This window comes from Takifugu rubripes, chromosome 2, assembly GCF_901000725.2.
Source record: "Takifugu rubripes chromosome 2, fTakRub1.2, whole genome shotgun sequence".
In the NCBI taxonomy this organism is placed as follows: Eukaryota; Metazoa; Chordata; class Actinopteri; order Tetraodontiformes; family Tetraodontidae; genus Takifugu; species Takifugu rubripes.
Window position 1 is genome coordinate 11,059,577 of NC_042286.1, and position 26,101 is coordinate 11,085,677.

The 26,101-nt window shown below is 44.1% G+C and overlaps 1 protein-coding gene across 6 annotated transcripts in view; it reads right to left on the reverse strand.

Moving 5' to 3' along the window:
* dlgap2a (discs, large (Drosophila) homolog-associated protein 2a) overlaps positions 1-26,101 on the reverse strand; it is a 98,304-nt gene that overhangs the window by 4,574 nt on the left and 67,629 nt on the right. For 5 of the 6 annotated variants that reach the window (XM_029832691.1, XM_029832690.1, XM_029832689.1 and 2 more), the window contains 6 exons: positions 21,925-22,139; positions 16,746-16,814; positions 15,954-15,992; positions 15,583-15,742; positions 14,976-15,192; positions 6,323-13,437 (listed from right to left, as the gene is read on the reverse strand). In XM_029832691.1, coding sequence (XP_029688551.1) covers positions 11,126-13,437; positions 14,976-15,192; positions 15,583-15,742; positions 15,954-15,992; positions 16,746-16,814; positions 21,925-22,139 — 3,012 coding nt within the window. In that variant the 3' untranslated portion in view covers positions 6,323-11,125. Of the gene's footprint in view, positions 1-95; positions 249-1,674; positions 1,767-1,888; positions 2,329-2,428; positions 2,518-6,083; positions 13,438-14,975; positions 15,193-15,582; positions 15,743-15,953; positions 15,993-16,745; positions 16,815-21,924; positions 22,140-26,101 lie in introns of those variants that run through there. The other variant, XM_029832694.1, reaches the window with a different exon arrangement.

The following is a 26,101-nucleotide window of genomic DNA, read 5'->3' on the forward strand; positions in this document are numbered from 1 at the left end:
TCAACCCATCACTGCAGTCATTTTTATGCATCTTCTGTCATAACTGGACCTGTCGTGCCCCCCCTCCCACCCAGTAACAGCGGTTTGGCCCTCACCTTCTTCTCCGGACTGTCTATGAGCCTCCAGTTGTTGTTCTTGATCTGCTGCAGCTGGTCAAACTTCACAGTGACGTCGTCGATGGAGAGCTGCAGCAGGTCCCAGAAGCCAGCCAGGTCCTGGGAGGTGGGCCGCGGCATGGCGCTGGGGTCCTGGGAGACATTAGAGGGAGAATATTAAGACATTAATGCTGCTCATAGTTCAGATTAGAGACACCTCTATGTATTATAGATCTACAATGAGGACCTTTTCATTGGAGGAGAACTTCATTAACTGGCGGTTGGAAGTAATTAATTGAGTGTAGTTCTTCAAATACTGGTGTGAAATGAAGTGGGGGACACAGCCCTCATGCTATGGGATTACTCTTTTTAATATTGCTTATAATTAAAAATGTGATTAAGAAAATCAAATAGTATTAATGCCACAAAATTAAGACTGTGGTATTTCATTTTTTTATTTTTTATTTTTTATTATCTAGTTTCTCACAGCAAATCCTTGCTCAGTAAACTGTATTGGTTAAAATGTCAGGAAATGAGGAGATCCCTCACATGCTGCAGGAAGGCCAAACGTGAACTAGAATCTCTAATTAAATTAAAATCCCAGAGATCATCTGGATTTGTGTTTGTGTTTTGCCATTTGCTGCTATTTCGGATCCAATCCACTCGCCGGTGTCACAACGACCGTGTGTCCAGGTCAGACTTTACAAATCATTACACAACTTTGCGTGGTAGTATGTTATTTATCATTTCTTCATTTTTAATTCTTTATCTCCTATAGCATACCCCTAATCCTCTAGACTCGTCTAAATCTTGTATCCAATGGCTTTATGAACGTTCCCTCTGATATTTGTCCAGTATTAAGAGATTAGCGTAATTCTCTTTTGTACAGTGAAATGGTTTATCTAAATGACTTAAACTTTACACATCACGGTGTCCATCGTTTTAAGGCGGAAGCTTGCCGCGTCCGTTATCTGTAATTACTGCGGAGGCAGCGCTCTCAGCGTTTCCCCAGCTTTGGTCCCACCTCTGAACTTGCCATGATGCAAACTGTCTCATTGGTCTTAAGGCTTCAAATATCCAGAGCTGGCAGATTTAACTTTTCTAAGCCTCGGCGGTGTCAGGGCACGCTTTAAGTCCCGAAGCTCTTGCCGGTGATTGCTCCACCCTCCTATTTGAGGAATCTACTGGAGGTTCTGCACAGCCGTGAGTGTGAAGATGGCTGATTAGTCAATTAGGCTTGAGTGAACTAGCCTCCTGCAGGTATTTGACTTGGGTGGTTTGATGTGTCTAATCCCCATGGATCTCCCCCAGAGGGAGCCGTTTCTGCTGCAGGTTGCAAAACGGCGTCACTGCCTCCGCAGCAGCTGCGTTTGAATTATCGACGACTTGCTTTGGATCACTGAAACGAGCTGTGAACAATGTGAGGGAAACATCGACCAGACATCCCTGACCCCTGTGTGTATTGTGCATCTGGATACGTGGCCAAAGGTGTGCCAAACCGTCTCTACCGTGCTCATATACACACGTGTTGTGTACGAAGAGCGGAGTAAATGCTAATATGTTTACTTTGGTGTCTTACCAGGTTCTGCTGACACAGCCAGTAGAACTGCTGGAACTTCTGGGACATGAGAAGCTGTGCGCTTCCCACTGCACTTCGGATTTTGCCGAGAACTGAAACACACGCACACACACACACACACACACACACACACACACACACACGGTGTGTAAAAATGCAACACCTCCACTGAGCCGCCTCAGACGGTGTGTGTGCCGTTCCCTTTCACACTCACTTTCCTCCGACAGGTCGTTCTCTTCAGCTTCTGCCTCCATCTCTTTGCACCAGCCCTCGATCCTCTTGGTGTCTGTGTGCAGCAGTTGCATGAACCAGCTCCCGTCCCTCCTCAGGGAGGGCGACGCTCTGCCAGACTCGGCCGAGGAAGCCGTGTTCTCTCTTGGGGAGGGGGGCTCCAGCTGCCACGTGGCTTCTCTGCTGGTCTCCCTGGGACTCGGGGGTTCGGCAAGCGTTCGGTAATCATCTCTGTAGCTGAAGAGCCCCTGGGTGCGCACAGTCCGGACCGCTCCGTACTGGGTGGGCGTGCTGGGCTCAGAATGACGCTGGAAGCCACCGCCGAACTGCAGTCCCTTGTCTTCCATGACAGGGAAGCCCTCCAACTCCATGTCAGCCTGTACGGCTGCTGTCACGCTGTTGGATCGTTTGAACCTGCCCTGCCTGTTGTATTAAACACAAAAAAGTCGCCCACCATCGACCGCTAAACATCAAAAATGGTGGTTTTGGAACAAGTGTAAAAAGCCAAGGGCCGTTTTCTCACCCTTTCGTGTTGTCTTCCACCTGGATCCCGACAGACTGGTACTCCCGCGAGCCTTTACTCTCAGATTCAGAATCTGTGGCTGCTTCCACCTGGCATGAAAAATGTTCAAGGATGTAAAAACCCCAAACCTGAAACAAAGTGCTTCTAATTACACGAGCTACAATTCTCCAGCGCCTCTGCTTTTATTGGTTTGGGACTGGACGGAGCCTCCGAGCCGTATGTGTTTTGTTAGAAAGTAATGATTTATAGTGATTTATGGTGGGTATCAGGGTAACGATACTGGAGGGGGGGGGGGGGGGGGGGGACTTTAATTTCCTATGAAGGTGCATTTAAAAATTTAAAAGATGTGCATGATGTAATTATGTACATTAGCAATACAGCAGAGCCTCCAATAAACTTTACTATCTGATATATTTTTTCTAAGAGGAATCCTGGTGCAGATCCAGGTAAAAGAACACAGGAAGTCCATTTGTGCCTCCTTTTTGCTGAACCTCAGTGAAGTGCTGCTGTGCGCTGTTCTCAAAACAAATGCGTCTGTCAAAACCCCCATAAAACCAGCTCTGCCCTGCTCTTAAAGCCGGCTCCTATCAATCCAACTGTCACGTATAACACAGCTGCGCGTCCATACTTAAAGAGTGAAAGATAGGGCAGTATTACTAGATATTATGGTATGTAATAAATGATGACGATCTTGTTTGATCCTGTGTGGCTGTGATCCTGCTCTAGCAGCTCAGACTCAGGATATCCTGCCTGCACCAGTTCCTTGAAAAATTTGTTCTTTTATGGAATACTTGCCAGGTTTTTTTTGCATCACTTACTACTTAGCACATGTCTTTTTCTTGTTTTTGTCTTTTTTTGCATTATTTTCCAAACCCTTCATTCGCAATTTGAGTTTCCTTGCTGTGTCAAGCCATTTCTCCCTTTTCAGTGGTTTTCCCCTTTAGGCTCATGTGCATTGTGCGTTTAGAGCTAATGAGCACAGTTAGCATGCTAACTTAGCCGAACCAGGTTGCTACCGAGCAGCCTGGGGGCCTGTGGCTGTTAGCAGTGTCATTTAGCTTCAGAGCACATAAACAAACCTTTACTTTAATTTGGGTAGTCCCAACGATATGAGTGTTGGGGGGAAAATGACAAGATAAGACTATAAATCCTGAGCTCAACATCCTGGCTGTGATTGTGAGACTAGACAGCGCCTATGTCTGCTGTAAGGAAATGTCAAACGTGCCTTTGGTGCAAAATGTGGCGGAATAAAGGCTGCAAGTGACATTTTTGGATGACCGAATATAAAGTCACATGACATAGTAGGTTGCTTTTAGATCAAAGACCCCAGCTAAAGCCAATCTATGACTTGGAGGATGAAGCTGTTCCTTGGCCCTCTGTTAACATTTCCTGAAAATTGCATTAAAATCTATTCTAAAAAAAAAATAATCTATTTTTCCCCCCAAACATAAACACCCTCCCTTGGCAAAGGTAAATCTATAAATGACTAATATGTGCATTGATGGAAAATGATCAATAAACAAATCTCACTTACTTTATTTACATAATTTATTTGTTGCTGTTCTGAGTATTTTAGACAAGTCCAATTCAAAAGTGAATCCCTGTGCACATTCTTCAGGCTCTTCAGATGTTTTTGCTATTAATCTGAAGAATACTAACTTATTCTGCTTGTACAGATTTATTTCTCTTTCTTACTGTTTTAGCTGTTGTTGCCGCGTGTATATTATGTGATGGTTTCAGCCATCTCGCATTAATTACACAAGACTAAACGTGTACTGGAAAAGCAATAAACTCAAGAGAGACAGAAGTTCAAGTGTTGATAAAAGGGCACTGAATATTTATGCCGACGTGCAACATTTTAGCATTTGTTCTTCAATAAATGTAGCTTTGACGTCAGCGGAGGCCCATGGCTAATCAAGGCAATGTCATGTCCTAAAGGCCAAAGGTCACAGCTTATAGATCGGGTGACCTTCTCAAGGAAAGAGCTGCTGAAAAGGGGAAATAGCGAATCAATAGAGAAGCAGGCTAACGCAGGTTAATTATGCATCCAGCGGTTGGTGAAAAAAGACTGATGCAATGCTGCGTCCACACAACCAAAGCCATCTGTACTATTGATTAATCAATATTTGCAGAACCCCTGGACATTATTGTCATCATGTTGTGACAATCATCGTACAATAGGCGCTGGGGTGAACGCGCCGTGACGACCACGGCAACAACAACCTTGCACGCACAGACGGGGCCTGACGTTAGCTGCACCTGAGCTACATGAGCCCACCTGCTGTATGATTCTGACAATGAACTCTTGAAGATTGTCCAGACTTGTCTTCAGTTTGCGAACCCGGACATCAGTTACACCTCCATGACTGATGCGACACACATCTCAACGACGACAACGACACACACACACTCTGTGCACCAGTGCTTCATGTGAAGAGATCCCAATATTTGACACAGATCACAGATTCTGATGATAAGAGATGACTGATATGAATTTAAAATAGGTCCATAACAAACGACCTGCTTATATAAAGGCCAATAATTTGATTTGTCATTACAGGAATCAGTAGCACCAATTCCTACAATTCGAGTGGAAGTAAAACCACGAACAAACTGCAAATAATGTCTGTAGCTACCAAGAGAACATGTGATGGTCCTGATCTAAATTCTGGATGGACATTGCAGGTCTCTGATCTGGAGGCTCGGCTGTTCCAGTCGTTTCGCTCCCCCTTTTCCCACAGCGTGCTACTGACTCGAGCCACCTCGACCCTTCTTGTTTTTGAAAGCACAGTGAAATTTTAATGGCTTTTATCATATTTTTCTGTGTGAGTGTGTATCACCCAGGGCGATGTTCCAAGTGAACCGAGGCAATATGAGAGGGTGATGTAAGCCATTGTAAACCGGTCGTAGGTCAGGAACGCTCAACGAGCTCGCTCACTTTGTCACGCTCCAGGAGACAGAAATGGAGAGTTTACGCTTTATTTTACACAATAAACTTTAACTGCACAGCTTTCTTATGATATTTATACACACTTGGTGCGTTCTGTTATAGCGCAGAGGTTCAGTTTGGTGCAGGTGATGCCAGCAAATCTGTAACCTTCCCCTGAAATCCTGGTGAACAGATATGCTGGCGCAACAGAGACCCGTCAATCTTCGCTTTATTTAGAATAGATGGCAGTAATGTCAGCAACACTGCAGTCATAGTTCACTTAAGTTGCCGTGGATACAACCAACTGTGCGAGAGGCAGGTATGACTGAGTCTACCCACCTGTGGTAAAGCTGCCTGGGGTTGACATTTGGTGAGCAACGAGCCCAAAGCTACGGCTAACTGGAGTAGCAAACTACATGATATGATCGTGCAGGGTCTCATCTCTCCAATGTATAGAGGGGGGAGGAGTGAGGGTGCGGATCTGAGAGGCAAGAGATGGAGGAACTGATACAGTAAGTGGAGTTGGAGTAAATGTAGCGTGGAGGGAAGAACCGGCGGCTATAACCTGCAACTTGACTGGAATCCTAATTGACGGTGTGCAGTGACATGACTCATACTTGCTATTTTTAGTTTGTTTTAAACAGAACACAGAGGGGTGTATTGTGAGGGGTTGTCTAGATTAGTAAAACTCTTTTCTGTGTCGTGTCTGTGTGTGTTGAGACTGACCTGTATCCCTATAGAGGAACGGGGTGTCTTCAAGTACTCCTCAGCTTTGGACACCAGGACGGCTTTGTCACAGGTGAGCACCGAGCTGTGGCTGTCTGTGGACGGGTGTCTCTTCCCCGCCATGACCCCCGCTGCCTCCATGGCTATGGTTACAGCCTTGGTGCTGTCCAGGCTGTCGTTGGAGTTGTAGAGGCCCCTGCCGGGGCCCAGGCCCAGGCTCTCAGGGTTCCACATCCCACTGTGAGGGTGCCGTCCCTCGTGGTAGGCGTCCTGCGTGGACTCGGTGCTGCTCTGGGCCGTGATGGAGATGAGGGGTTTGGAGGTGGTGCGGGGTGGCACTGGAGGAGGGGTCTTTTTGTAATTGGGCGTGTAGGTAATCGCTGAAAAGGCCAGACAGACAGAAGTGACTTTAAATGAAAATGACGCGATACTTCAAAATGTTTCATTTTCAAAATTATTTTTGTCAAGGGAAATGAAAAGAACATGTTCATTTGTGTTGGAGACCATGTTCTAGAACACAAGAATTTTTCCTCCTTTAAATAAACACCAGCTGTCTACACTAGTACCACCATTTTTGGGATGTTTTACACTATTTTTCTCCAAATTTTTAGGCTTCAGTCATGGGAACCAAATATCTGTCTTACACAGTTCAATCACGCACCATAAAATTGTCAAAGATAACACGTTCACACTCACGCTGCACTAACAGCTTTAAATGCTGTTGATTTCATTTACCAGATTCCTTTTGATACGGCTGAGAAGATCCTGCTCACACTTTGATTTTTGGTCAAGAAAGGAACATGGAAGCTACTGTGAGGTGCAAAAGGCCTCATACACGGACGACTCGAGTGCGTGAGGAGGTTTTCCTGCAGCTCAACAGCGCCTGACAACTCTTATGTTCTCACTCTCTCCACCTCACGATGGAAGCAGGGAGGATTTTCGCCTTTCAAGTGCAAATGAGGACACGGACTAAATCCACAGAGAGATGGTATTGAGGAACGGGTCAGTGGCTGCCTTTGGAGTTTGACGGGTCTCTTTCGTCGCCGGGCTCAGTCAGTGTCGGCGCCGTCGTCGAGCGGGACATCTAAAGCAGCGGGGCTGGATTTGGTTGTGTAAAGAGACCAGGGTGAGGCACATCGGAACAGAAGGAGGAGGAGAATGGAAGAAGGACAAGTGAGGCCGACAGCATATTTGTCTTTTGGCACGACAAAACGGCATCACACAAAGCAATTATGGTCCTCGTGAGGTAATGAGATGCACCCACCAACCACCTGCTGCTTCAAGAGCCTGAAGTTGTTCAGAAAAACAGGTCCAAGCTGTGTTTATGATTGCAGGAATAACCTTAAAAGCATTCAATTCTGGTGTAATAGGTCGGAAAATGTTGATTTGGACAATAGAGCAACAGTATTGGTTCTTCCTTTGATTTCTTTCACATAAGGCTACCTGATTAGGTGGAAAGCACTTATGTGAACACCATAATCAAAAAATAAAATAAAATAAAGTGAAAAATAAGGCAAGTTCTCATCCTCCACCACATTTTAGTGTTTATATAAATAGAGGCGTCTGGTCTTAGTGACTCATGCCAGTGTCCATTCGCAAAATTGACTTTCCATAGGTAGGCAATCAGAGGAGGAGGAGGAGGAGATGGGATCTGTGCAGACATGAAGAAAGAGGTGAGACTGAGGCTGCCTACATGTGTGATTCAGAGCCTGGATAAATCAGTGAGCATGCAAAGATCAAGGAACACGACCCATTCAAGGGAGCATGACTCAGCAGAATGAAAGAAGCCATTTTAAGCCCCAAAGACATAATTCACGTCCTCTTCTCGTGGCGGCCTGCGCATTCAGAGATTTTCCTAATGTTCCTTTCCTTGGCGTGACCCTGGAACAGCATGATTCATCACGCAGAAGTTCAACATTGGCTGTGTGTGGATAAAACACAGGTTAGAACAATATCAAGAGCAGCCTCTGTCGACCTCCTGCTGGGTTAAAATGTAGCATACACATTTTAAAATCATTGTATGGTGCAGTGGGTGCAGAATATAAACTACTTTCTGGATTTATACCATCGCTTATAGCGCTATTGAAAACTCCACTTCACCGAAGATTCACAATTACTATAACTGCTGTCAGCCTGACAGAGAAGAGAGCCCCACATAAGGCAGCAATGGTAGACACTCGTGACAGCTGTGTTCCCGACAGGTTCTCCCGGGTTTGGGTTTGTCTGATAATCACAGATTAGAGCTTCAGATAATCATCAGATATAGAAACTCATGCATGTAGTACCAAAAAACAGTTTTAAATCAGTAAGTATTCAAACATTTAAAATGTTAAAAAAAGATGCTGCAGGAGTGATTATGACTTCATTTGTCTGATTGGGCCCCTCTCTCTCTCTCTCTCTCTCTCTCTCACACACACACACACACACACACACACACACACACACACACACACACACACACACACACACACACACGCACGCATAAACCAAAGACACGCACAACAATACCACCATCCTCTGCACCTGGAGATTGATTAATGTGAGACGTAAGGACAGCCGCTCTGTCTCTGTTAGAATCCCTCTAGCCATCTATCAGGACTGGCGGGATGCTAACACGTGGGACACAGCATTAAGAGGCTTTCTTTCCGAGTGGGTTTATCACTGTAAAGGGAGAGCAACAGTGTGTTTGTGGAGGCTCTTAAGTACATGTAAATGACCTGGAGGAATAGAGGGAGACCAAGATGGATGGGCACCACCGCCATCAGCAGCATTGCAGACAGAAACAATACAGAAAAGCAGATAAAAATATCCTGAAAACACACCAGGGTCTCATTAACCAAACCAGGAGTTGATATAGAGAACAAAAGCTCTGCTCGGAACAGAGTAACACCGCAGTGGCAGCAAATATAGACATTTTTTGGCTTTATCCCGCTGTTTGGTGGATGAAGGTCATTCAATTTGTTTGTTTCATGATGTCCTGTAGTTCATCAGAGCTGAGCTGGAATCCACCGCTCCTCTACAGTCGCTCCTGGTCTCATACACCAATTAAAAGCACACCGCATTCCCAATCTTATTTTTCAGGAAAGCAAATCAGGCTCTATTTAACAAAATACGGTAAGGGGCACTGATACCAGAAAAGCGTTTCTGTGCAGGTAACAGCAAACAATGGAGGGGTGATGGAAGGCACTTTAGAGAGGTTGTTATCCCAAATATGTCATACTGACAGGGAAAAGGGATGATCGCCCCCTGAGCTCCGAGTAAACAGCTTTAAGTAAAGGAGGATGTGTGTCTGCACAGAGAGGTGGTGACTTTTATAAATGTAAACCTGTAGATCATCATTCAGTCAGTCACCCCTCTATCTAGAATTCTTCCATTTGTGCATGTATGAGGAGATATATTGAATATAATTATCTTTAGTAAACAGTGATCTGTCACAGGTTAGTGGCTGTATGTTATATTTCTTTTGTGAAAGGGAACAATGCATTTCCAAATGCCTGTTTATTCACCCTGACAGTCAGGGTAAATAAGGAAATACAGTAAGATACATTAAAATAGTTATATATAATTCAGTGGTTGATTAATAATGCAGGTTTAACCCTAACCCATTGAAAAGATCCAGGGAAGAACATGATGGTCCTTTTTTGGTATCATTTTTCATTTAAATAAAATAAGGTGAAGACCTGAGCTAAATTACTTTCCTTCCAGGTCTGTTAAAAACCTCCAGTTAATTCAAAAGCAAACTTTCAGAAAGAGTTCTGCACAAAAGAAGACACAGACGCAAAGCCTGTGGCAGCTCACTAATGTGTTGCGCTGAGAGTTTCTGTTTGGCGAAGCGCACTTTATTAGAGCATAGACTTCAGTGGGCGAGACCATATAGAGCCCAGTGAATGGACGAACAGCACATTGTCATTAGCCTGCACTTCAATCGTTCATCGCTGGCAACAGAATCCTGATTCTTCACTGTAGGTTACATTCAAATAAACCGATGAAGGGGGCCGCACACTTACAGTGAGGTGCTACATGTGATATGCACAAAACCTTTCGACAATGTATGTTGACCATACATGACCATAAATGTATGTTGACCATACATTGTCACGGGTATCTAAAAATGGCTGCACCGTTTTCAAGGGCATGGTTCAGCATCGTTGAACAGCTGTTCCAGCTGTTACGTCCCCAGTCTTAGCTTTCCGAGCTACAGGCTCTTTTTACAGTCGGAAAACGGAGCCAATCAGATACATACATGTTATCAGATACATTTCACGATTTATTTTGCGTCGTTTATATAAAATGATCTCTCTCCAGCAGGATGAGGTTTCATATAAGCTACAGATGATAACTTTGTGATTCGCGAGCGTTAGTGTGAAAGAGACATTTCCCCAAACACGTTAACAGTTCAGAATTCCAGCTCCATCTATGATTGTGCAAAACCGCATTCAGCAGCTTGAATCCCTTTTGCTTCATAACTACAGTGTTCAACCAGCAGTTGACAGAGAAAACAGCAAGTCTCCAATAAGTTATATGATAACTGGCAGGATTTAATCTACTTCTCTCTACAGTGAAAAGAACCGAGATAAGAGATACCATCATAAGGGAAGAACAGGTTCAGTCTTTGCTCCAGTGGTTCCTCAAATATATTAAAAGGCTCCAAAAGAGTCTTGAAATGTCCTGAATGTCACTGATATTATCCATGTGTTGAATAGCGATCACTGATAATGGTACTCTTTGATTCTCTTCTCTTTATTCTCAGTAACGTTTTTCTATATTAAGTCTGCAAGAGTCTTTAAAGCATGACTGTTCTTTAAAAAAATCACCAGCAGTTCATCTTTGCAGTATGGTTAAATGTACGTTGCTGCTACTAATGCAGTTTTTCAGTCTTTCTTGCATTATTACTGCAGGTTGGTTTGACCAGTGGCCATTGACCCGAATCGTGTGTGTGTGTGTGTGCATGTGTGTGTGTGTACACTGCTCGACACTTTCGGCTACAAAACTCACAAATGTCCTCTGGGCTACATTTTGTCTGCGAATAATGAGGTAAGTGCTCACAGAGTGAGAGATACATATGTGATTTCGGCACTGTTGTACTCGTATCTCCTGCTCCAGAGTTCCACGCTGGCGCTCCTGTTCAGCGATGTTCTCCTCTGGCCCCTCTTCTGCCACCTGTACCAAAGGAAGGCCTGCTGACACGCAGACCTCTCTGAACTACCTGGGCTCTCTGTTACCACAGGTTCCACATAGTCCTGGGATACAGACATACACTCCAACGTTTCTACAATCATAACATCGGGGTCCATGGGAGGTGTGTTTCCTGAGGCTGCGTCTTCCAATTCTGGCAGAGATGGATTTGTGTCAGGTGGAACATCGGAAGCTGGACTTGTGGGCCCAAAATCCAACTCCACTGATGTGTCAGGAGATACTGAACTGGGAGGCGATATTGTGACAGTGACCAGTGGCAGCGCAAATTCCAAAAGTGCTTCCTGAGGGGTGTGAGCTAAGCGATAATCCATAGCTGGATCCAAACAGCCAGAATCTGATGACTGCGTAGGATATGTAACGCAAGACATGGCAGGGTCAACCACAGGACCAGGCGAACCTGAACAATCTGAGTGGTAGCTGGGTGGCTCCACATCATCCGTATTTGATGGAGAGTCAATGCTCAGGTCAAATGGCTCAGGTTCAGGGTCCATAAACACTGAATCCAGATCATCTTGATCAAGAGAGGTCAGCATGACTAAGTCAAAATGGACAAGATCGGCATGATAAATGCGGGGGGCATCAAGTGGTTCAGGAAGTGGCGGCCACTCTGAGTCTTGGGTCTCTAGGTCTGAGTGGAGCTGAGTTTCAGCAGAGCTGGACACAACTGTTGATACTGATGACATTTGTTCTGGGGGAGGGTTGAAATCATCATCAGGAAAGGTAATGTGAACTGGACTTATGTCACTATCTTCTGGACTTACAGGAGAGTCTGTGTCATGGTATTCTGACACCACGATAGACGGGCATTTGATGTCAAACTGCAATACTTGACTGCTTGTGTCACTTGAGGATACCATGGGGGCATCTGATGATTTGGGCTCTAATTCCTCAGGATCTGTCTGCGTATACAGACCTGCTACCACTTCAGCAGTTTCTTGAGATGCTGGTTCAGCATTGTCTACAGCTGCAGGATCCAGAGATTCAGAATCTGACAAGTTATCATAATCAGGCTCCTCAGGCGGAGACACGGTAACGACAGGAACTGGATGCGGTAGCAGTATCTTATCTCTCTCAATTAATCTTGAGTCTGGGGATTTAATGTCATCAGAATGCGAAACATTCGTGTGTGAACTATCCTGATTAGCTGGGTCTATATGTATTAGCTGTGCAGTGATTTGCGTCACTTGTTCCTCCATCGCTGATTCCTGAGAGCTCTCAAGGGCAGCAGCTGAGGCAACGTCATGCCTACCGGTGGGTTCGTTATGGATTACCTCAGGTAAACTCGCGGTTTTACTGTTTGGAATCTCTGGTTCCGCTTTATCTCCAGAAGGCTCAGTAGCCATGTCAGTTGGTTGTAGTGTTTTAACCAAACTTGGAAGAATCGGATCTAGAGAAAGTGGGATGGCACTCTCCACATACATCAGCTGCGGACAGGCAAGAATGCTGGGGTCCATAGAAAGTTGTTTAGGAAGATTTCGACGGGTGCTTTTTTTGTCGTCCTTGTCTTCAGGACAGTTTACAGCAGCGTCTGCAGTGCTTTGTCGGACTAAGACCTTGGATCTAGCCTGGGTTCCCACGGATACTGTGGACACTTGGGGTTTCTTTTCTCTTGCACCCCCAGTACCTCTTTTGGGTGGAGAGGTTCCAAATCCTACACCTCCTCCTTTCCCTGGCCCTGGTCTTGAGCCTGTCCCCATCCCTCTGTCAAAACTTCCATCAGCTCCAGCTGACATATTACCAGCTTGGGGAGACCATGTGTTGTAATGCTGAGTGAAGGTATTGAAGTTACTGTTAAAAGCACGCAGTTCTTTACAGAGGTCCCTCCTTAGATCGGCCAGCTCTCGACGCATTGCTGAGACCTCTTCTTTCCACTGCATGCTGATAGCTGCAGCTAACGTGGCTGACTCTTTGATACTAGCTTGGATGGCTTTCGGTGAAGGCCGTTCTGAAGCACTAGCTCTTGTGGATCTGAAGAGACTTGGAGAAACCGGAGGACCAGAAAGAGATTTTGCTGCAGCCCCAATGCTCTCTTGGTACAGCCTGTCTCTTCTGATTGGGCACCCTAGATCATCATGAGCCAAAGGGGCCGTGTCTGCCAAGTCCTCATGTACACTGGCCTCATCGGGTAAACAAGAGTCTTGCTGTGCATAATTTCTGTCTGGAAGACAAATGTAAATATGTATCTGTAATATGTCTACAGGTGTGAGCAGCTGGAGAGAATGTGCTTTTATTGCTACAAAGCAGCAACATCAATTCATGCACTGAATACCATGAGTCAAAATAAGACAGCTGTGGACGGTAGATTATTGATGCCCCAATTGGCTAATCTTGATATTGCAGATGTGCATTTTCTTTTTCACATAAGCTGTTTGATCATTTTTATTAGATTAAATCAAAGTGTTAAAAGACAGTCTAAGACTGGGAAATTATTCCCATTTTGACTCATTGTCTTGAATGGCTTACACTGCCTTCTCGAGCTTATTTTGTAGCATGCACTCCTCACATCTTTTCAATGCACAAAGCCAAAAACTCTCCCAAAACAAGTCACATTGCGAATGGACGATATTTCAAATCAATCAATTGACATTTAACAATTCGTAAATGCTCTTCTGCTGTCAGTGAGGACAAGGGAAGGCTACTTTGTGCAGTGAAAAGGGGCAAAGATAAACAAAGCCAAAACAAATCAGATCAATCAAGTACAGTATGAACCCTATTGAAAATGCAAGGACAAGAAATATCGATAGAAGCACCATGTGGTTTCTGAAATGCTAGCAAAAGCCATCACATCAGTCCTGAGAATGCAAAGGGTATTTTTTCCCCAGAGAAAGCAGTGTAAGCAAACAAGTGTAACGTAACCAGTGAATTGATCATAAGCACATCTCCAGATGGGCACACCTCTAACCTCCCTAGTTGCACCAAAATGATGATTTGATTATGAGTGAATCTACTGTGGCAAGAGGACGGAATTCCTTTCAATCCTTTCAGACACCGCTTCTTCCTTTCTTCTCATGTTCTTCATCCGTTCAAGGAGATGTGATTTTCTCTGTGAATCCAGCAATCACGGGAATTGTTGAAACCAGCAGCTGTTTACACTTTATCATCAAGGCTCAATATTAGAAATAACGAAGACAGGTTTAAGCATGTGATGCAGTGCGTCGCAATGTGGAGGATATATTCCCAGCTTTTAGCTCTGCTTTGCAAGTATAGTGGGACACCAAACGATCTGTGAGCAATAGCCAAACTGCCTTTTCACCATTCCTTTGCTTTTTTGAATTGAAAAAGCTGAGTATTATTAAAAATAAATAAAGATGTCACAGCCATGTTTGTATTTTGACCTGGTTTTTAGACAATTTCCATTTGTGGTTTTCAATAGGGTTCATAACTCTACTCTCTGATGCATCCAATGGATGAAGCGCTGGATTTCAAACAGTGGGATGAACTAGTACAGTTCACAAATGGTCGCTACAGTAATGTCAAATATCCACAATTAAAACAATGAAAGCATACAAGAACCATCCATGCAAAGATATAAGGCTGTCTGACAGCACAACCAGTTTAGGCTAATATTTCTATAGTCATTCAAAAGCACACGTCAATGCCATACGTGAGCCTTTACTGTCATATTGTAGGCACAAACAAAAATACCAGCAACCAGGAGGTTTTTATGTGTACCTGTGCAATTGTTTTCCACCCTACCTGTGGTCGAGCGGATGGTAGAAGTGACGGTGGAAGCCATGGGGGGAATACAGTCGTCGTCTTGGGAGTAGCCGGCCTGGATGGCTCTTAAATAGCTGTGACTCCTGGTTCTGAAGCAACCAGGCAAGTCCAAAGCCTCCATGGCCTGGGACTCGACCTCGCTGAACACCGACTCACAGACGGACTCAAACTGGCCATTTATTTCCGTTTCACTCACCTGAGGGGTGAAAACGAAATAAGAATGCTATCTCTGTTGTTGCGTAGGTGACGATAACCTAGATTTAACTGCTGCAGGACAAAAAGAAAATACAAATTGAATCATGGTTTATATTGTTCCCCTAAGAGTTATTGTGAGCTTTTCTCTAAAATTGCTCTGTCATAACATAAAATGATGTTTGGGTGCCTTTGTGCAATCAAAACAAAGTGCCATTGGAATAAAGGCCATGGCGTTAGCAACATATGATTTGTTATTAATGTCAACATCAAAAAACATTGAATGAAAACAAACAAAACGTATTTGAAGATATATGAATGTTTGAGCCGTTCAGGCTTCAGATGCTAATGCCACATCGCAAATTAGAGGAGAAAATGAACGCTGCCACCTCACCTGGCTCACTTGGCTAACACAACTAGCCTGACTGAGGGTGCTGACGGCCCGCATGTAGCTCTGGTTCCTGGAGCGAAACTTGGGGGAGTTGTAGTTGGTGGAGGGTTCCAGGGCAATGCTTGGATGCATATTTCTGGTGGTTTGCAAATGGTAGCTCTGACTGAACAGAGAGAGAAATGGAGAAGAGAATGGGCAGTGGGAGAACCTTCTTCACACTGAATCTTTAAAGAACATCAAATTCAATTTAAATGATACACGAGAGATGCATGAATACTGTTCCCAGGTGAAGATGACGGCAAAAAACAAAAAAAGGCAGGTGACCGCCACTGGGGGTAACCATCAGGGGTTATGGTATTATGTTTCTGTCCTACCTCCCTTTCTGCTGTTCGTGAATGAAGGGAGATGCGTTTCTGTTGGGCAGAAACATCCAATCAATATATGGAAATGAGGATGCAAATCAGCAGCTGGTTAGTGAGTAAACACTTCAGGGAGAGCCCAGCTGTCAGGAAGGTTGGGTGTAAGTGCCTCCCCCGTAGTGGAGGAGAACGCTCACTTGAAACCAACCAAAGGTTTTAACTTTAAGCTCACTGGTAAGAAAGAACTACAGTACGCCTCAGTCGGAAGAGGAATACCAAAATGAAGTCATGAAATCTGCCCGCTCTATTTCTCATGACAAACAGGATTGCAGTTTTGAGCTTTTTATAGAGTTAAACCCCCCCCGTGAAACTGCCGGAGCGATTAAAAGTGCTCCTATCTGTCTTATTATGTCATGGAAACGCTGAGTGCTTTTGCAGAGTAACGCTGACCTCCTTTACATCTGGAGCACAAACTTTCAGGGGTCAAGTCTTTCCAATGAGGTAAAAACAAAGAAGTGAGTTCAATTAATGTAATTAATGTCCCAGCATGTTGTAAACCTGCCTTCACTTCACTGCTTTGATGTATAGCTATGAAGCACCTCATGTCTGTATTATGTGTAACGGGGCCTTCTGCTGCACAGGACTGGAGCAGACTGACCCAGGTGACCATTCACTGACTGGTCTAGAGGCTACGCTCTGTGGGACCTCCATATTTGATATGTCAGCAGGGCAGCGGGCCAGCTGGCTCCGACGTCTGACCACGGCAACACGGCAGCAGCAGAGAGAGGGAAGAGAGGCTGTACTCACCTTAGGTCTGCAGCAAAATTGGTGATGTAGTTACGCATGTCACTGTTGATTTTATCCAGGCGGTAAGAGCTGTGGGTGGAAAAGAAAACACAGTTATTGGGTCCCACAAATGGGAGTTGGATGGGTGTGGAGTTAGTGGGCAGCAGGACTGGTGTTTCTGGGGTGGCTTTGCAGTAAAGTGAGCAGAATGTTTACTTCTGAGCTTTCAACAAAGTGCTGGAAACATTAGGAGGATTCCAAATAACCAGCATGGCCCTTCAGATAATGGTTACCTTGGAGGGAGGCTGAGGTGGCAGACAATATTGCCTGGTTAAAAAAAACAGGTTATAAATGATCCAAGGAAATGTGAACTGTTCATTAGATGGCACACAGACAGCCAGACAGACAGACAGACAGACAGACCGACCGACCGACCGACCGACCGACCGACCGACCGACCGACCGACCGACCCTAATCCTTTTACCTTAACCCTAATCAACACAAATACATATGCAACCCAGATCTAACTCTAACTTAAACCCAATTCTAATATTAACCTTAAAACTACCTTTAGAAATGCCTTAAAACTTAAAAAAGTCTTAATCCTGGCCCGATGGCAAAAAATACATGGAGTACAAACACACACACACGCGCACACGCACGCACGCGCACGCACGCACGCACACACACACACACACACACACACACACACACACACACACACACACACACAGAGACACACACACACACTTCAGTCAGCAGAAATAATGAAGAATTTTAACAAAGCATGTGATGATTAAAAGGAAACACATAAAACATTCAGACATCATAAAAAAACCACACTAATTCCTGATAATTACATTTGGCTAACTGAATTTGAGGAGAACAAAAGAGCAGCTAGCATCCTTCCTCGGTCAGAAACAATCAGAGCATTTTTTTGCTGACAAGATCAGATATAAAGACACAGGCTGAGGAAACTGAAGGATGCTTTATCCACCCTCGCCCGTAGAGATGTTTATTATGGTCGTTTGAGTAAAGGGGGAGGCTCTTTTAAGAATGTGTTCACTCTTAATCAGATCATGCCAGAGCAAATTTCCTCTAATGTTCCAGACCGGTGCTAATGCATTTCCATTGTTGGCAACCATTAAAGGAAAGGAAGATGGGAATCTCACATGTCCTTTCCACGCTGCCAGTGGAACTAGTTTTTTCCTGTGCTTAAAAAATACCCAAACATTTGGAGATGTGCGATCATTTTTTGCTCAATGATTGAGAACAAAGCTGCACAAATTACTATTGTGAGGAATTGTTGAAACAAAAGAGACAACCGTGTAAGAAGAGTTGATGTTAAATATTTTGTCTAAAGACAGGGACATCTCTACAATGAGAGTAAAGCTAATTAAATCATCCCAACAGTTTGAAGGATGGCAAAGAAAATGCAACAAAAAATGGAAAAAATTCACCTTGAGAAAAATGAAATGACCTTAAATGGAAACCTGTGAACAAACAAGTCAATAAATTAGCTTTATGATGGTCTTACCTGGTCTATTCACCCTGGAAGTAATTTTCATATTAATGTGTGTTTATTTATTTTTTGTCATGTGTTATAAAACAGTACAACACATCTCAAGCTGCCATCCAGTAATACAGCATTTGGAAATGACCCATTGACCCAATGAGAGACTCATGTCTCTTAATTTGGAACATCCTGCGGTTTGAAAGAAAATGGGCGCTTTGTCAATTATAACAAACTAGATTTAAGCTCACCAGCACATGAAATCATTATTATCCCCCATTTTTATTACCAGACATCAGGATTGAAAGCCACATCCATGACATCAGGCAAACAATTACATGGGAGAATAAGAAAAGAAAATCTGTGGAAAATGAAGGTCAATAGGAAAACGACATATTTAATTGAACTGGCTGTTAAGGGTCCAAGTATTTAACAATATAATTGCATATTCAACTTCATGCACATGTGCTAATAATATTGTACTGTTACTTTTGCATTGGTATTGTTGTCCTAATATTGCCTTTGCAGCATAAAATGGACTTATTTGTGAACATGTGTGGGAAAACTCAGGTGGATCAGATGGAGCTGGAGCCTATCACCTGCAGGTGAAAGGTGGGTTACACAGCGTTGATTAAGTCCCCAGCTCATTGTAGGTGCAAAGATGCAAAAACAAGTCAAATATAACATTCGTTGTCTCATTTTCTTATGGCTAATGATGGAATTTGCCATCAACTGTACGTTGTGTGATTGCCATCATCACTCGTTTATATTTTAAACATAGTTAGCTGGGCGAAGGTCATTTGTAAACCCATCAGCACTGCAGTGGCCGGATGTGATGTTGAATTTGTAACAGATGAGTAACCGGAGGATGTGAGAATGATTATTCATTTAAATTGGAACTTTCTTTGTAGCACACATTCTGTTCCATCCCAGCGAGCCCATGGCTGTGATGTATTCTTTACTGATGCGATGCATAATCAGGCCCCGCTGTCAACCATGGGAGTGACAGAGAGCTTGAAAGACGGAGAGGTGGAGGGAGGTGGCCCGACCCGACATGCTGTTCTCACTTTAACATGATTTGCTTGAGGATGCCGCTGCTGTCAAATGTGTGTTTGGCCCATCTGAATGCCCCCGTGGGATGCTAAATTGCTACAAGAGCAGAGGAAATCCAACCTACGCCGTGTCTGTCTCGAATGCAATCACGTCCTTTTCCAACAAGCCCAATGAAGCATAATAGCATGGGAGCGCTCGTGTCAGGTGGCACTCAAATCCTCAGGGCCTCTTACCGTGCATGTGGATGAAGAAGAGCGATGAGGATCCCGGTATGAAGTCGCAGAGATACAAAGAAATAAAAAAAAGGCTTCTTTCCAGACAAATCATTAAAGAGACTCTTTAGATGATATTAAGTATTTATCTGTTAAGCTCTAATATTCTCTGCTATTTCAACATAGCCCAGTACCAATACTGAGAATGTCCTTAATTGTCCTGTTACTTAAGTTGGTCCCTTTATTTCCCCCAAGATGTTTTCCACTTGAATACAAGAGCTGAAATATCTGCAGTTAAACTCCAACAATTATGACGCTGCTAGAGTGAATCCAGGAGCGGATTCTTCATTAATGGCACCCAAAATGCAGTCTAAATTGTCTCAGAGGCAGGCCACACACCCCGATCCATGCCGGTCAATATCTTCCTTTCAGCACAACTCGGCAGAGTCGGCCTAAACCACTGGGAAGGCAATTATTCAGAGCGGCATTAGAGTATAATAACTTGAAATGATGGCCCTTTTCCTGCTGTTGCATGCTCATAAATCATTCATTGTTTGCAGTGATTCAAAAAGGATGGGCAGGGGGAGCTCGGCGAGATAAGGAAAAGAGGAGCAGACCTCACTTTCGTTGCCTCATATTTTATTGCAGGCTATAAGGGAGCTGTGGGAAATGTCAGCGGCATCTTATAGGATGTGTTTGTTTGTTCCTGACGGATGTAAACACAAAGGGATGCGTGTAAATGTTGCGTTATCATTAGTGTTGCTCGCGGCTCTTCGTGAGCATTCAGGGGGAAAATGCCTTTCTGTGTGGGAGAACAGCAATTTCAAATCAACAAAAAAACTTTGGCTGAGCAGCGACAGACTGCATGAGGGAGGGAGAAAGGAGGATATGCCTTTTAGGGATTCATCACCGGTGTTTAGTCAGTGCAGCAAGTCCCTCACTGTGGCGGTGCAGGCTGCAGCTATAGGTCTCGCTCACGTAATGTCTACAATTTGTGACAGATTTAAGCATTTAGGCTTATGGAGGCAGTTAAATGGTAAAACACTCTGCAAGGAGGAGGAAAGGAAAAAGCACTCGGAGCTCCAGCTGAGCCCAGGAACTGAACTGCTCAATAGTCTTTAAGACTAAAATAATATTAAAGCAAACATCGCTGTCAGGGTTTTCCCCCCTTTTGGTACAGCTGCAATTTTAGGAATACATTTCTACTCTACTCCACGTACCCCCAATGTTAATTATATATTAACAATCAGTCTTTGGCAGCATTTAGACTATATATGATATTGGATTTCCAGATATTGTGTTACCATCTTAATGAACTGTAACATTTTGAAAGCTGAATTAAGACCACTGGAGGGTCACAGGTGACCCCTCTTTTTTTGCCGTATCCCATCATGCTGTGAAAAAAGAAGTTTTTAGCATCAAGCTGGAAACGTGTACGTGTACTGAATGTACTGTTCGACATCCCAGTCCAGGAGCCACTATTGCCTGGCAGTAACTGCTGTCAGTGTCTGTCTGGGCCTGTGGGGGGAGAGTTTGGATTCCTCTTCCATGCAGCGACTGAACTTTTACAAAAGAAGCAACCAAAGAGCATGTTTATTTGGCTAAATGTATAAAATACCCTGACAATTCAATTGTGAAGCATGCAGTGAGCAGAAAGGCTCTGGGAATGACTTCAGGCAACATGGATAAATGTTTTAAAGCGTACTTGCGGAATAGCTACTGTTTAGTATCAAACTCTTCAATTAATAATGTTGTAAAAATGTGAGTTTTCTGTTCCTTAAACTCATCTAAACACCAGCAACTCTCTTTTATAAGACTTTAAGGTCAATAACTTCCTCTCTTACTCCTCCTCTTTCATAAATGAGAAAAGAATGCATAAATTCGTGTCTTGAAAGAGCGACTCCTGAATATTTTCCGTACATTTTTAGTATAATAGGCCCGCGAGCGTCACATAATTACTGTTTTCACAGGAACAGAGCTGAGTCCTTTCAACTGCCACACAATGTGCTGATTTGGTTTTTAGGTAAAGTAATAATAGCATTGAAAACAGCTTTTAGTTCAATTAATGTCATCAAAAACCTTCCAGGAATAATTGGATTATTGGGCCTCTCACTCTTTGAGCTGTAGCAGAGTAAAACTAAACAGGTAGATCAATATGAATAAAATATAAAACACACAAAGGAGAAAACTGGTTCTACAAACTAGTTCCTCCTTTTGGTCTTGCAGATGAGCCTGATCTGGTTCATTACAGAATTCTGTGCGTCTCATTTAAACTACGGTAACTAAACTGTAATGAAATAATCAACGCTGCAATTACACGTTGCGTATTCATGTTTCCTTGTGTCTTGCAGCTTGTCTCATCATGGAAAAATGGCAAAAGAAAAACAAAGACAGGAGCAGCCGTCAGAGGCTGCGATGTACCTCTGTGAGTCCAGGAGATCTCGGGGTCTGATGACAGCCTTGACCAGGGCTTCGGGCCGTACGGACTTCTGAGGCGACGCCTTGGGGCTGGAGTCCGACTCCCCGCTCTCCTCGTCCCCCATGGCTTTAACGTAGCTGCTGCTCCTCATGCGACGACACGGGATCTCGTCATCCTTCCCGTCGCCAGGGTAACCCCCCCAATCATCCTGAGGCACCTGAGGTGGCACAGGAAGGGTTCAGGGTGGTGAGCAACAAGCTCTGCAGCAGGTCCTGTCTCTGAAACTGACCCGCAACAGAAACCAAGCCAACTTTTACCCCATAATCTGGGGAATCACCTCGGTCGCTGTACTCCAGATCCTTCTCTGTGGTGCAGCTAAATTTAATAACTGGTTAATAACTCATTAAGTAACACAGCTTTCACAGGTGCTCATTATTTCAGAGTGGTAAAATATTTGGCTAAAACGAGCTCGGTTCAACCCAGGGTTAAGTTTGATTCCTAATGAAAAGAAGCAGACAGGGAACATTTCATGCTCTGAATATCTGAATATCAACAGGTGGTTCAATGCTGAGCGTGGACTGACAACAGAACACTGTGCACACGTGGGGTGCACACCAAAATCCTCAAGTGAACACCCAAAAAATAGATTCTGTGATTATATATTTCGAGCAGCCGTTATAGTAGGACTGTTATAACACGGACTCTAATGTGCATAACTAAATAGCCTGGTTAAAAATGTGACTCCATCATGTTACAAGCAATTTTACAACACGTATGAGTGTTATTAAATGATCATAATTGGGCCCTCTGTCGGAGATGGTGCTGGACCTTATTAGAATCTCTGTCCACTCATGATTTGAAGCGATGATGACCTCCCAGGTGCTCATTACACCCAGCAACTCTGTCCGTATTCACCTCTGACTTGGAGCCTTTGTCCACAGTGTAATCAGGGATCACAGGGATCCTCTGTGGGTCCGACTGTCTGCCACGCTGACGCACATTACGAAGAACTAGAATCAAACAGCCTGGATCTAATTTGATTTTTATTATGGTAAAATGGCGGCTCAGAGCGGAGGGGTGTTTCTTTCTACTCTGGAATTAAGCCTCATAATTTAACATATCTGACCTCACATCCTGAGTCACTGGAAGACTGCAGAGACTTGACCTCAATCCACAATGTGTTTCAGTCTTAATACGTGTGTTTCTGGCAGACTTTAGCAAACCTGTGTCAGAATTTAAAATCCCACTTTTAATGGAGACCTTAGTGTGATATATTAATATAAATGTCTGATATTAAATTAGTGTCAGTCAGTGACTAACAGCGTTCACAGGTTCACGGTGATCTGCCCGGCAACAGCTTCACTTTGATAAATGTCAAGAGGAAGCATGTCCAAATGCCACTAATACATCAAACACGTACACCATTTATCATGCAAATGTTATCCACTGGGAAATATTAATTCAAAAGGAATTTAAAAAAACAAAGCCTTGGGAGCATTGCGCTAATGGAGAATAGATTTTTTAAAGTTAACCTGTGACAAGCTGAGCTGATTTCAAAGAGAACCTCCAATTCATCAACAAGCTTTTCATTCTCATCCTCACACAGTATCTTCCCACAGTCACTAATTCCACTAATTTCAGGCATCATCTCATGCCCATGCGTGGTGATAATTCACAGGAAAGTCAAATTAAAGTTTCTAGCACAACCAGTCAATTATGGCTTTGTTAAAGCCCAGCCCTCAACTCAGATGACTTGTGTTGTGGCATTAGTGTGTTGGATTGGGATTATAGTGCGTCATGGCGGGAACACTCGGAGGCAGAGGTCTCCAGGAGGGCAAACTTGCCCCCCTTCTAATAAAAACAGAAGCTAACACACTCAAACCAAAACAGATAAGCACACACAGACAAATACGTGCACACACGCGCTCACACAGTGATAAAGTCATTCATCTCCTCTGAAAAGACAATCATGCACCAGCTACCAAATGCAGTCGATGGGTTAATTAAGTCTTGGAGGGGTTTGATATTTTTAGATGTCTAATTAATGAGCGGAACGCCAGCGGACAGGAACACGCCGCGGTGAGGTTTGTTTAATTTACTTTCACTGATAAACTGGAGAGATTGTGCGGGGTCTCCCTATGAAGATAAAAACAAGGCTGGCCCGTATTGACCGCGAGCTCTCATGCCATCCCAGCATGCTCGGCGGAGCTGAACTCGTCACCGCGCACGATCACCTTGAACCGAAGTCTCCACAAAGTGGAAGCGCGGGACTCGGAAGTGGGAGTGCGTCGGTGGGCTGGCCGTGCGGTTGCGGAGCGAGGCTAAAACGGCTGTCGTTCCGCGCTTGGCGGGGAGTTCGTTGGCGGTATCGGGCGGGCCCTCTGTGAACACGAGCCGGGGATTGTGGGAGCGCTGTGAAAATTCACAGCTCAAGTGTGAAGAGCTAAATATAAAGTTTCTTCACAATAGCACAACTTTAATTTATTTTGGCCTAATCGGATCTTACATAGTTAGCAAAGGAGTTATAATTTACAGGAGCGTGGCCTTGATGCCTGTTAATGGGAGCTTTTACTGGACGCCTAAATTGGTTGTGACTCTCCCGCTTTGCTTGAGAAGGCATTCGCAAAATGGTTGCCATGCATGTTGCAGCAGGGTCCTGCACACGCTGGTCTATTGTCCTTCATTTCTACGGTCTCTGGTTCTCTGGAGAGCCGCGGGGCTTGTAGCTTGTGTGTTCTGAGTGCTGGGTAGTGGCGCAGGAGCAGCCAGCCAACGCTCCTGCAGTGCAGCAGTGCATTTCATTGATTAACTCTGCAGCCCTGACTGTACGCGGCACCTCTCCCGCTAAAAAGTCGCTGGGTTCCAACGGGGCGAGACGGAGGGGGGACAGCAGGCAGGCCAGAAAGGGGGGCAGAATTTGAGAGAATGGCTGTGGAAGAGCTGGAAGCTGAGTCAAAAAGCTTCAGAAGCGTTTCAGACACAGGCGATGCCACCCACCACTCTTTTCCTCCTACATGATCATGTGTTGCAGCAGACGGCGTTTCTTTTTTCTCCTCTCTCTGTCTGTCTGTCGTTCCCTCCCACCTCACAAGTTGTTATTGGGGGCGGGAAAAAATCAAAACAACCACCAAACCGCCACTGCCGACCTTGTCTTTCACTTTCACACTCTGCCCACGCATGCGGCATTTGCCCGTGCTCTCGTCTTCTTTATTCAACACCTTTTTTCAGATGAAGGTTGCGTAGATAGTCGAGACGCTCATTCATAGAAAGAGACAGACGCATCGTAAATAAATGAAAATTAGGAGATATTGGAAATAATTTTGTGTGAATTTTCGTTGCTGATGTTTGGATTTTGACAAATGGAGGAAACACTCCAGATTAGTGTGAAGGGCGGAGGGAGGGGAGACAAAAGAATCCTTAAATAGGAATTGAAAGATAGGTGTGGAATTAGATATTGGAAGTCTAAAGTGAGCAGTTTCTGCAGGGTCACGATATAAGCATTTTAAAAGAATCCAATTTATGATAAAACTGTTGACTGGATGTGCTTCCTTCTGCTTAAACACATCTGACACTCACTGGGCCTCAATGTCAACCATTCAAACAGCATAAACGTATCTGCCTCCACACTTAATTAGATTTTCGCTAATTGGCTGAATAAATGAAGGTCGTTCAAGCTAATTAGCACGTTGAACACGAATTAAATTATTTTTTAAGGGAATCCTCATGGGACCTAGGATGTTTCTGTTCTATAAAATATTGTATTTTATCACATTAATAGTTAGAAAGATCCTCCGCGGTTGATGCCACTGGTTACAGATCTTTCATCAGTACATTCTTCCTAAAACGGAAAAGCTCGTAAAAAAAAATAAAAACTAAAGATTCCTTTTTAGGTTTTACTTCTCAAACATTTGGACGCTATGATGGAGAACAGGCTTGAAAATATCGTAATGTAAAATGTTAACGCAAATGTTAGCAGACGCTTGAGGACAGTTTGGGTGCTACAAAGACTCAGAAATGAGCGATATTTGAGCGGCTGATTGAAGCTACAGCTCTAAAGGCGATGGGGTCTTAGCAGAGCAGCTATGAGGGATACTCCAGACCTCTTAATGAAAATGTGTGTAGGTGGGATTACTGGCACTCTACACCACTGTGCCAGTTTTGTTTTTGCAGCTTTGCACA